The following is an 11187-nucleotide window of genomic DNA, read 5'->3' on the forward strand; positions in this document are numbered from 1 at the left end:
ATGAAATGTACGAAAGTCTCACCCAGCGCTCTGAGAACGGAAATGATAAGTGATCTGGAGGGTTTTGGATTACGTTAACTGAATGTTTCAATAAGACCTTTAGCAACACAACTAGCTTATTTTGAGTCAACTTTATTGAACTCCAAGCACAGATAGGACACATGGAAATTAATTTCCTTAGGAATTAATCATGCAATTGTGATGCATCAGTGAGATTCAAACCTATAATCTTACGTTCTCTATTCATGGAATTAGTCCACTGCGCCACCCGGATGGAGCCAGCATGCCATGTTTTTTTTTACGAGTACAAAGCTTTTAATTTTAGTCTATTCAAACGGACCCCGTTTTACAGGGAAAGAAGCACTCGGGTATGGCCAATTAGTGGGCAAGGCCAACACACCTGAACACACAAGATACAAGATAAAGGATAGAAAGAGTTTCATTGATGCGGATGGATGGAAATATATGTTTTTAAATAACATTCTTAAAACTTCTTCTGAACGTTACTAAAGTTTTCTTGTGTTTTTTTATGGAAAGTTAATATTCTCGGAACAATTTGTGAACATTACTTTAATTAGAACCTTGAAGAAGCCTGTAGAAAACGTTATTCTATGGTAATGACATTCCCAGAGAAGAACGTTGTTTCCTAACGTTCTTGGAACAATTTGAGAACATGACCTTAAATATAACCATGACACTATTTTGATTTTCTATCTTTATCTTTAACTCTGTATTGTTGAAAAAGGACCCGTAAGTAAGCATTTCATTGTTAGTCTACACCTGTTGTTTACAAAGCATGTGACAAATACATTTAGATTTAATTATGTTTTATTCGAAACCTGTAGGAAACATTATGCTCAAGTACTGAAATTCCCACAGAAGAACATTGTTTCTTAAAGTTCTCTGAACTATTTGAGAACATTCCAAATGTCAAACCAGTTGGAGAATGTTTCTAGAACATTACTAACATTTTTATTAAATGTAACCATGTTTGAAAGTTCTCTTAAAGTAATGAAATACAAAGAAAATAACCTTTTTTTGGTCAAGCTCCTTGAATGTGCTGAGAATGTTCCAAAGACAAGCAACTATCCTGCACCATTTGCAGAAAGTTGTGGGAAGGTTTTATACAAAATAACCATAGGACAACCATGCTCTCACCAAGCTCTATAAGAAACATATGGTTCTCAGAACGTTATATGCTAGCTGGGTAATTACACACATGGATCTCAGATCAGGATTTGTCTCTATAGGTGTAGGACACTACAACAACAGCAGTCATATCAAATATTGCCAGGGTCCACTGTGGACATTTGCTGGGAGAGAGTGAGTGTCACACTGTAGTTTCACTCTTCCACATACTTTTCATGCCCACAGAGCTCTGGGAATGGTCTGTACAACTTGTGTCCAATTCCATCTCTATCACAGAGCTCTTGATGATGCCGTTAGGCGCAGCCCCTGGCACAGTGGTAGTGATACTGTTCAGAGGGTAGGAGCAGCGCTTAGCTTCCCGCTCTGCAGCCACTGCCAGTTTCAGATTGTCTCGGCTGGCGCTGCACCTATTACCTTGCATGGCCACCCTGCTGGCCACAGAGGGGAGCAGAGGGAAGGGCTTACGGCTGCCACTGCTGCCCCCGTCGCTACCCTCTGAGGGGCTGGTGGTCACTGTCCCCCCCACTCTCCTACCATTACCGTTGGTTAGCGGGCTGGCTGGGCTTTCAGAGTGGCTGTGATGGAGACTGCCATTCTCACTAGTGGCCTGTTTGTGGGCTGGATGGGCAGTGTTGTGCTGCTCTATACCTGTAGGTCCCAGTGCTCCCATACTGCCCCCTCCCCCACCAGTCCTCATGGCTTTGAGACGGTAGTGACCTCTGCCTTCACCTCGGTGGTGATACTGACTGCTCCCTTGTTTAGTTCTGCCACTGACCTTCCTCCTCTGAGGCTGGACAGGGGCTACAGAGCCTAGTGTGGGCAGCAGGTTGTTAGCTTGCTTGTTGTTATTGTCTGTACTGGTGCTGGTGTTGATGCCTGCTGAGGCACGAGTGGCATTGTTGGTATTTTCTTGTGCCACCTGCAGCAGGTTGGTAAGTTTACAGGGCCCAGGGCCCACACTGCTGATCCCACTGGGGGTGGAGGAGGACCTGGCTGATGAGGTGTTGTGGGGATCCCCTGGAGGATGGCAGCCAATGAAGATCTGGGATCCCTGTTCAGAGGTGGTCTGCACCCCACTCGCAGTGGTGCAGGTGTGCGTGTAGACTGGTATGGGCTGGGAGAGCCGATTTCCTGGACAACACCTTAGCCAGGAGGCCTGCACGTCCAGGCGTCGGAAGCAGTGGTGGACCACCAGGAACACCCCCAACACGGTGACAGCTACTCCATAGAGACAGCTGAACAATAGGCTGCTGCGCCCTGTCAGCCACATGGCCATGGCTCCACAGCTCCACAGGGCCAGGAACAGGAAGTGGGTGGCTACCAGCACCAGGAACTGCACTTTCAGGGTGTACTGGTCCTTTGGGGTCAACGCAGCATGTATGGTCCCCACCACAGAGTCTGTGGACAGGAGGCTGGTGCTGCCACCCAGGGCTGGCTGGCTCTCAGGCACAGGGGAGGACAGGGAGAATCTTGGGCACTCTTTGGACACCCGGTGCCTCAGGCGAAACACAGTGCACAGGAAATAGATCCAGGTCACCAATACCGCCAAGCCTGCGGGGACAAAGAAGGCCCCCAAACTGGGCCGCCACACCAACCAGCAGCTGGAATATGCAATAAAAAAGTCAGTAAGGTCATAGCAAAACAAGGACACCTCTATGTATTCAAAATCTCATAAAAATGTCAACTTTTTCTCTTGAATAAGCACTAAACCAAAATATACTGTGTGAAGGGCCAATGGGTCAATAGTAAAATGTGAAGCACTCACTAAGGATTGTTGTCCCCATAGTTGTTGACGTTGACAGCTGCTGTGATGCCACATACGATGAGAGGAACACCACCAGCTATTAGATAGAACCTGTATTCAGGAAAAACACAAATTAGATGGATCAAATCAATTTGTATGAAAAAGGAAGTAACAGTGAATAACAGTGAACTTATTTAGGAGTGAAGTATCATGTGAGAGATACAAGTCTATAATATTGGAAACAACAACCAAAACCCAAGAACTGTATGACAAATAGTTTCTGTGTATTCTATATGATATTTAGGGTCTTTTCTCCTTTGTTTTTTCTTTCAGCAAACATACACTTCACACAGCTGTAGTGATCCCTAGGCTAGTTGTCTGTGATCTCCTGAGCTGAACTGAGCTGTTAGTTGGGCAGCTAGCTGATACAGTGTAACAGTGGGCAGTAGGCTGCAGCTGGGTTGTGATTCATCAAAGGGCCAGGTGTCATTGGAGGGCTGACCACATGCGGCGGTGGTCGACAAAAGGGGTTTGGGAAAGCCAGAGAGGTCAGCAGTACAGTGCATGATCCCAGCCAGGGAGCACTAGGGCAGAACGGAACATGGGGAGGAGGGGAGTGGCGCAGTAATGAGGGGACAGTACGCCCCCTCCATCACCCTGGACAGATTTACAATATTCTCCTCAACCTCTGTTATCCCTCGCTCGTATATTCCTCCCCTCCTCAGCTCTGGGCTCAGCTCTCTGCATCTGTCACTACCGCTCTTCTGTGCCTTGGCAGTAGTCTACTGTTTTTCCCTCCAAGGTTTTCTAAAACAGAAGAGCCTTGCTTCTAAACACAATGGTGGTCTTTGATATGACACAGTGTGGGTGTCTGTTCACATGAATACAGTCATTTAAAATAGCACCCCACGATGAGCTCCCAATTCAACCACTGACCTGTTTGACAATGACTCACAACCTTCTCATATAAAAGTCGACTCTGTCTCGCCCTGATGACATCACTGACCTGAGCATAGGCCGCTGAGTAGGGGGAACAGTAGACTCTCCCTCTGGTTGCCGTGGTATCCTCCAGACAGACTCTTTGTAGAGGACTCTGGCGCTGACACCGATCCACAGCAGAGTAGACAAGGAGGAGTAGTGTAGAGCGATGCCCACCTGACACAAATCACACCGGGTCAGCCGTGACACACCACACGTAGAGAGCATAAGCTGGGTCTGAGAGGAGAGGTTACTTACTGCCTGGCACACCATTGGGTAGCTGGTCAGGGTGATGCCTCCTGTGTACACAGCTGTGGTCATAGCGATGTGGAAGCAGGTATTGAGTAAGGTGTGCCAGCTCTTTCTGGATATATTTATAGAACTACAGGAGGAAACCAAAGATGAACATTAGCAGTGAAAAAAAGACAGTGGGTTATGTCAGATAATAAAGCATGCACGCGCAAACACACAGTACCTGTGGTGTAGTATGTGTGTGATGATGATGGTGAAGAGGCAGAGGAGGAGGATTGCAGTACAGGTGTAAACCACAGGGTGGAGCACCCTCACTGACATGGGTGGGGAGTGGGGGAAGTCAGGAACCTCCTAGGAAAAGAATATATATATATGAATATATGAATGGCCACACTGTGGGGCTTGGTATAAAATCCTGAGATCGTGAGAAGAGAACATTCTTCCAGTGCAGTCCTCATTACATTACATCCACCATGAATATCTGAGAGTGAGTGATCCCAGGATACCCTACCTGCAACACAGCGTAGTTGCTGAGTACAGAGCAGCGCAGGGTGGAGGTGGCAGAGTCCGTGTGGGCTAGTTGGCAGCCCTCCTGGCTCCACCCCCCCTGCTTCTGCAGCAGTGCCTGTAAGCTCCAGTGGGCCGCCACCGGCTCGCTGCCTGGGGTCAAGTGACGCAGGGACACCAGGATAGCCTCCGAGTGGTTCCACAGACTGCACCCGTCTGCCAAACAAAGGAGGAGATAACCATCACCAATAATTTTTTTATTAATAAATAATGGACATGTTTTGACCCATCTCTGTGTATGAGATGAATTGTGTAATAATAGTATAATAACTGCTCCAAACAGCCAGTTCCCTCACCCAAGCCTACGTAGACCACTGGGCTGTTGATACTGTGTCTGCGGACGTGCTCTCCAGGACCGTTGGAGTTCCCAGAGAAAGGGAAGAACCTCCCTGTACGGAACGCCACAAACTGGAGCTTACAGTCTGACGGGGCGTCCGGGGGGAACAGAGAGGCAGGAAGAACCACAGAGGCCAGGGCTACAGCATTCTAGAAGGAGGGGGAGGGAGATCCTTTACTTTCCTACTTTCAAATATATTTGGCCATATTATCTCAATGGAATAGGCAACAGAAAGTTCAAACAGTAAATTACAAAGTCTAAAACCTTAGGATTTTCTCCCTCTTTCGTGTCAGCTGTTGTAAATGACTGTGCTAAATGCGGTTCCATGCCATCTCCAGTAGGTCAAGCTCTGAGGTGTGTTCCCTCTAATGACAACCGTATGCACTGTCTGCCATTGTACCACACACAACCACAGTCCTGTTAGTGGGTGAGGTTAGGTTCAGGTCTGGGTGAGGGAGACGGAGACATTACTCACCTTCATGGGGAAGTTGTTTAGGGAGGTGTTGTGGGTGCCAGTGGTGCAGCGGAAGCGGAGCTGCTGTTCGTGGGTGGGCTCTGCCCCCTCCATGCCCAGGTTGCCTAACAACGTCTCCCTGCGTTGGTAGGCTGTGCAGCTCATTCCAGTGAAGTGGGCCGGACGGATAAGGTGGGCCTCCATCACAATGTTCCTGGAGATCTTTGTAGGCAAAACACATCTTTGATTATAATTCAACCTTTAAATCAAAATTCTAGTACATAAAAACATGCTCAACTTTGACAGTACCATGGAGAGGTCCTGGGCATGGCTGTGTAGCTGGGGCCAGGCCAGGGTCTCCAGAGAGTGGACTATGGAGCTGCAGGCTCTCTTCTCTCTCTGGGCATGGGCCAGGATCTGATCATCCACCTGCATCAGGTTACTGCCCATGTCCACCAGCATCTCTGACAGCTGACACATACATACACATGTAAAGACATGAGGACAGAGTCAGACACATACAAAAACAGGCATTCACATAAACACAGGGGGCAGAAAGAAACAAGGGAATCCAGTCAAAAGACACAACATAAAACCACAAAGACATGCATTGAGGGTATAAAGATCTCATCGCCCTACCTCTCTCAGTGGTCGGATATATTCCATGAATTTCTCCATCATCTGGGCCACGTACATCACGTCCATGGTGTCAGTGAAACCAGATGCCTCCACAGTGTAGGTACGCACCTGACGTGCCAGAGTGGCCGCATTAGAGGCATTGATGGGCATCTGGAAAAAGAGGGAGTATGATTATTTGTTTAGTAACAAAACATAACTCATATGTTTTGTTAGTTTTTACACATTTACCTTTCAGGCTATTTACATATTACTACCATAAGACATGCATCATACTTTGATTTTATATGTACTGGACAAAAATACTTGAGACAGCCCAAGCACAGCCTCTGGCACTGACCAGGATGAAGGTGTGTAGGACCCGTGTGATGTCGTTAGTGTAGAGACAGTTATCATAGTCTCCCTCCTCCCAGCTCCCTGAGCGGTCACAGTAGCGTGATGCCTGCTTCTGCACTACACCACCCCCCATGGACAGGGAGGGGTAGCGCAGCTGGAGACAGAACTGGTAGGAGGTGATACCTGCCAGGGTCTTCTGCCACCTAGGAACCACACCCAGAAATAATGAGGAAGCATGTTTAATCAGAAAGTCTGTTTTTATTGTGGATTTTGTTTCTGGAGATGGGAATTATTGTTTTCTTCCTTACTTGAACTCTCCCCGGTTGTTAGTGACTCTCTCCTCCAGACAGAAGGAGGCGCTGTTCTCCAGCACCACTATCTCCACACTGCGGGAAGTGTTGCCCCGCCCAGTGGCCACCACACACTCCCACTCTCCACTGGCCTCCACATGCACGTTGGACAGGATGAGCTCACTGCACCGAGGAGACAGCACATCATTCACTGCCTTCACCACATACAGCACAGCACACTAAACCGCATGTCCTGTCAGCAGAAACTAAACAAACAGTGTCATATTTCACTTAAACCTTTATAATAAATAAGTGAAAATAAAACAACTGAGGGTCGCAATAAAATGAAAAATTTGAGTGCTGGGAGCAGACCCCTCAGTACTGTAACGTTACCTGGTGATGAAGGTGCAGTCATGCACCACGCTGGCCTCCAGACTGACACCCTGTTCAGGGTCAGAGGTCACCAGCTGGCCGTTGTGGCGCCAGTGCATCGCAGTGATTTTGTCCACCAGGGCGGCAGTGCAGTGGAAGGGCATTCGGTCCCCCTTGAAGACCACCTGGCGCTGGGAGGGCAGGAGAGACAGGGTGTGCAGCTCCAGAGGCCCATCTGAGTGAGGAGAGTAACACAGCACAGTCAGGGGAAGGGAAGGCAGATGAGACCATAACAAATCACTCTGGTTATTTATGCTGCTCTCTCATTACTCAACCTCAGCTTAATGCTTATGAGGAAGGCATTATGAGTCAGTTTTTTTGGGAATATTGGATGCAGACAGCCCCAGTTCATAAAGGCAGACCGCAGAGGAGTTGTCAACACAGGCACATGCACTTGGAAATACAACCCACTGAGTGGAAGAGGAAATAAACCCACTGACTAGAAGAGGAAATAAACCCACTGAGTAGAAGAAAAAATAAACCCACTGACGAGAAGAGGAAATAAACGCACTGAATGGAAGAGAAAATAAACCCACTGAGTGGAAGAGGAAATAATCCCACTGAGTAGAAGAGGAAATAAACCCACTAAGTAGAAGAGGAAATAAACCCACTGAGTGGAAGAGGAAATAAACCCACTGAGTAGAAGAGGAAATAAACCCACTGAGTAGAAGAGGAAATAAACCCACTGAGTGGAAGAGGAAATAAACCCACTGAGTGGAAGAGGAAATAAACCCACTGAGTAGAAGAGGAAATAAACCCACTGAGTGGAAGAGGAAATAAACCCACTGAGTAGAAGAGGAAATAAACCCACTGAGTAGAAGAGGAAATAAACCCACTGAGTGGAAGAGGAAATAAACCCACTGAGTGGAAGAGGAAATAAACCCACTGAGTAGAAGAGGAAATAAACCCACTGAGTGGAAGAGGAAATAAACCCACTGAGTGGAAGAAGAAATAAACCCACTGAGTAGAAGAGGAAATAAACCCACTGAGTAGAAGAGGAAATAAACCCACTGAGTAGAAGAGGAAATAAACCCACTGAGTAGAAGAAGAAATAAACCCACTGAGTAGAAGAGGAAATAAACCCACTGAGTAGAAGAGGAAATAAACCCACTGAGTGGAAGAGGAAATAAACCCACTGAATAGAAGAGGAAACAAACCCACTGAATAGAAGGGGAAATAAACCCACTGAATAGAAGAGGAAATAAACCCACTGAATAGAAGAGGAAATAAACCCACTGAGTGGAAAAGGAAATAAACCCACTGAATAGAAGAGGAAATAAACCCACTGAGTGGAAGAGGAAATAAACCCACTGAGTAGAAGAAGAAATAACCCACTGAGTAGAAGAGGAAATAAACCCACTGAGTGGAAGAGGAAATAAACCCACTGAGTAGAAGAAGAAATAAACCCACTGAGTAGAAGAGGAAATAACCCCACTGAGTAGAAGAGGAAATAAACCCACTGAGTAGAAGAGGAAATAAACCCACTGAGTAGAAGAGGAAATAACCCCACTGAGTAGAAGAGGAAATAACCCCACTGAGTGGAAGAGGAAATAACCCCACTGAGTAGAAGAGGAAATAAACCCACTGAGTAGAAGAGGAAATAACCCCACTGAGTAGAAGAGGAAATAAACCCACTGAGTAGAAGAGGAAATAACCCCACTGAGTAGAAGAGGAAATAACCCCACTGAGTGGAAGAGGAAATAACCCCACTGAGTAGAAGAGGAAATAAACCCACTGAGTAGAAGAGGAAATAACCCCACTGAGTAGAAGAGGAAATAAACCCACTGAGTAGAAGAGGAAATAACCCCACTGAGTAGAAGAGGAAATAACCCCACAGAGTGGAACAGAAAATAACCCCACTGAGTAGAAAAGGAAATAAACCCACTGAGTAGAAGAGGAAATAACCCCACTGAGTAGAAGAGGAAATAAACCCACTGAGTGGAAGAGGAAATAATCCCACTGAGTAGAAGAGGAAATAAACCCACTGAGTAGAAGAGGAAATAACCCCACTGAGTAGAAGAGGAAAGGGAACTAGATTATCCTGCAGGAATACTATAGACAGCAGACAATTAGAGATATCAAAACAAGGATATTTTGCTTTTCAATAGAACCTGTTTTTTCATTTAATGGTCACTAACAGCTAGTTATTTTTCACATACTGTGAAAACCTAACCATACCTAATAGATATGGGACATCGAAAAACAATATCATGATGAGAAAACAATGACTCTGTCATTCACATACTCAAGTTTTCATCCTATTTGAGGGGGGATGGTGGTGAACCACCTCATTCATATGCATTACATTTCCTGTCAGACACTCACCACAGCTCAGCTGACTTTCCCTCAGTCCACGCAGAGGCTTTCCATGGAGGCTTTTGGGATAGGCACAGACGGTCTCGTCCCCCAGCCACGCTGTACTGGTAGGAAAGTAACCTGGCACCCAGCGCAGCCCACAGTCACATGACAGGAAGTCAGAGTTGAAGTTCCTGGTGAGAAAAAGCAGGGTGTTTTACAATACCATTCATCATGGGAGATTACACTGAGGAGCGGGTGCACTTTCCCTCTAATGGCACATGTTCCCCATCAGTTAATATCTACAGTATTCTCTGATGGTACATTATAGGATCAACATGGCAGATGTGACAAATGGCTGTACACTGCTTGAACTAAGCCTATAGGGAGAATAATGTGATCAGATTGCCTAGATTTCTTTCATACCACTTACTAAGTTTATACAAACATCTGTCTGGAGCAAACAGGGACAACGGTGATGACTGTTACAAGCAGAGAACTGTACTCACACTTGCTTAAGAGAGTGGAGCTCCTGAAAGACCCCCGAGTCCAAGGTAGATAAGATGTTTCCAGAGAGGTTCCTAACAGCAGAAAACAGACAGATGCTCAATCACAATCACTGTACTAGGTACAGTACCCACAATAGTACACTAGGATGTGTTCAACGTGACACGCTTGATGAACAGTCATTTAGCCTGCTTACAGTTTGGTGAGGTTGGTGAGTCCCTGGAACATGTCGGGAGTCAAGCAGCCGATGCGGTTGTTGGACAGGTCACTAGGAGAGAAAACACAGAGAGTGAGGGCACAGCGGTGAATAATGGTCATTTCTTAAGCTTATAGGTTTATCAAGATCGTTTAGAAAGTACAGATTGGGCTATCTTGACACTGTATGTTGTTTTTGTGATTTCATTGGGAAAGACTGCCTTCTCCAGCACATTGGCCAATAGACTTTTGCTTCTTATTTTCATTTGTTTACAATAACACGGTATTATCCAAAGAGGCTTTCTTGGCCTGTAGGCCTATCTTTCACAATTTCCATTCATACAGCTAGCCAGAGTGTAACACAGCAGGATTTGCAACACTAATGACTTGTGAATGTTCCTTATCAACAGACCATGAAGCTTCCTGTCAAGCCTTATCACCAAAGACGGAGCAAAAGCCCTCTGTAGCCCCTGCATGCTGTGTCTGCATGGTATAAGGACAGTGTCAGAGAGGGCCTTGTTCCACTGTCCCCCTGACACAACCCGGCCGAGAGCGTGTGTTTATCTCTCCCTGTTTGTTTTGAAAAGCCCCAGACCTTGCAGGGAAAACACAAGCAGTACAGGGAGGGGAAAAGAGTCATGCGGCGCAGGGCAGAGGACCGGAGCCGACCGCGACGTAACCAGACCTCATGGTCCAAACACAATGAGTGAGCAACAAGCGGTCGCAAACTGCTGCCCTGTCACATCCAATGATGTGTGAGGAGCCTCTGCGCGGTCCTGAGGTTTCCATGGCGGCAGAGCAGGGCACCAGACATGTCATCCCAGGCCCCACAGAGATTAGCACAGACCAGCATATACACTGAACACAGTTATCCACAACATATAGCTGAGCCAGCCAGGCTTTTATGATGACACTAAAACTGAGAAGATATGGTATGGTATGACCTGTATCATAAAGCGTTATGACTGTGTGCTGCTTACGAATAAAATAGGGAAACTGTGGCAACTAAAATCAT

The 11187-nt window shown here is 46.5% G+C and overlaps 2 protein-coding genes across 5 annotated transcripts in view; one reads left to right on the plus strand and one right to left on the minus strand.

Moving 5' to 3' along the window:
• LOC118393200 (prolactin-releasing peptide receptor-like) overlaps positions 1–11187 on the plus strand; it is a 377063-nt gene that overhangs the window by 24731 nt on the left and 341145 nt on the right. The gene's annotated exons all lie outside the window — the stretch shown is intronic.
• LOC118393203 (adhesion G protein-coupled receptor A2-like) overlaps positions 117–11187 on the minus strand; it is a 63633-nt gene continuing 52562 nt past the window's right edge. For all 4 annotated transcript variants that reach the window (XM_052461479.1, XM_052461478.1, XM_052461480.1 and 1 more), the window contains 16 exons: positions 10174–10245; positions 9980–10051; positions 9501–9664; positions 7137–7350; positions 6762–6926; positions 6458–6656; positions 6121–6270; positions 5791–5952; positions 5503–5703; positions 4987–5176; positions 4635–4846; positions 4347–4474; positions 4130–4253; positions 3900–4048; positions 2915–3004; positions 117–2750 (listed from right to left, as the gene is read on the minus strand). In XM_052461479.1, coding sequence (XP_052317439.1) covers positions 1331–2750; positions 2915–3004; positions 3900–4048; positions 4130–4253; positions 4347–4474; positions 4635–4846; positions 4987–5176; positions 5503–5703; positions 5791–5952; positions 6121–6270; positions 6458–6656; positions 6762–6926; positions 7137–7350; positions 9501–9664; positions 9980–10051; positions 10174–10245 — 3712 coding nt within the window. In that variant the 3' untranslated portion in view covers positions 117–1330. The remainder of the gene's footprint in view (positions 2751–2914; positions 3005–3899; positions 4049–4129; positions 4254–4346; positions 4475–4634; positions 4847–4986; positions 5177–5502; positions 5704–5790; positions 5953–6120; positions 6271–6457; positions 6657–6761; positions 6927–7136; positions 7351–9500; positions 9665–9979; positions 10052–10173; positions 10246–11187) is intronic.

This window comes from Oncorhynchus keta, chromosome 14 (genome assembly GCF_023373465.1).
Source record: "Oncorhynchus keta strain PuntledgeMale-10-30-2019 chromosome 14, Oket_V2, whole genome shotgun sequence".
In the NCBI taxonomy this organism is placed as follows: Eukaryota; Metazoa; Chordata; class Actinopteri; order Salmoniformes; family Salmonidae; genus Oncorhynchus; species Oncorhynchus keta.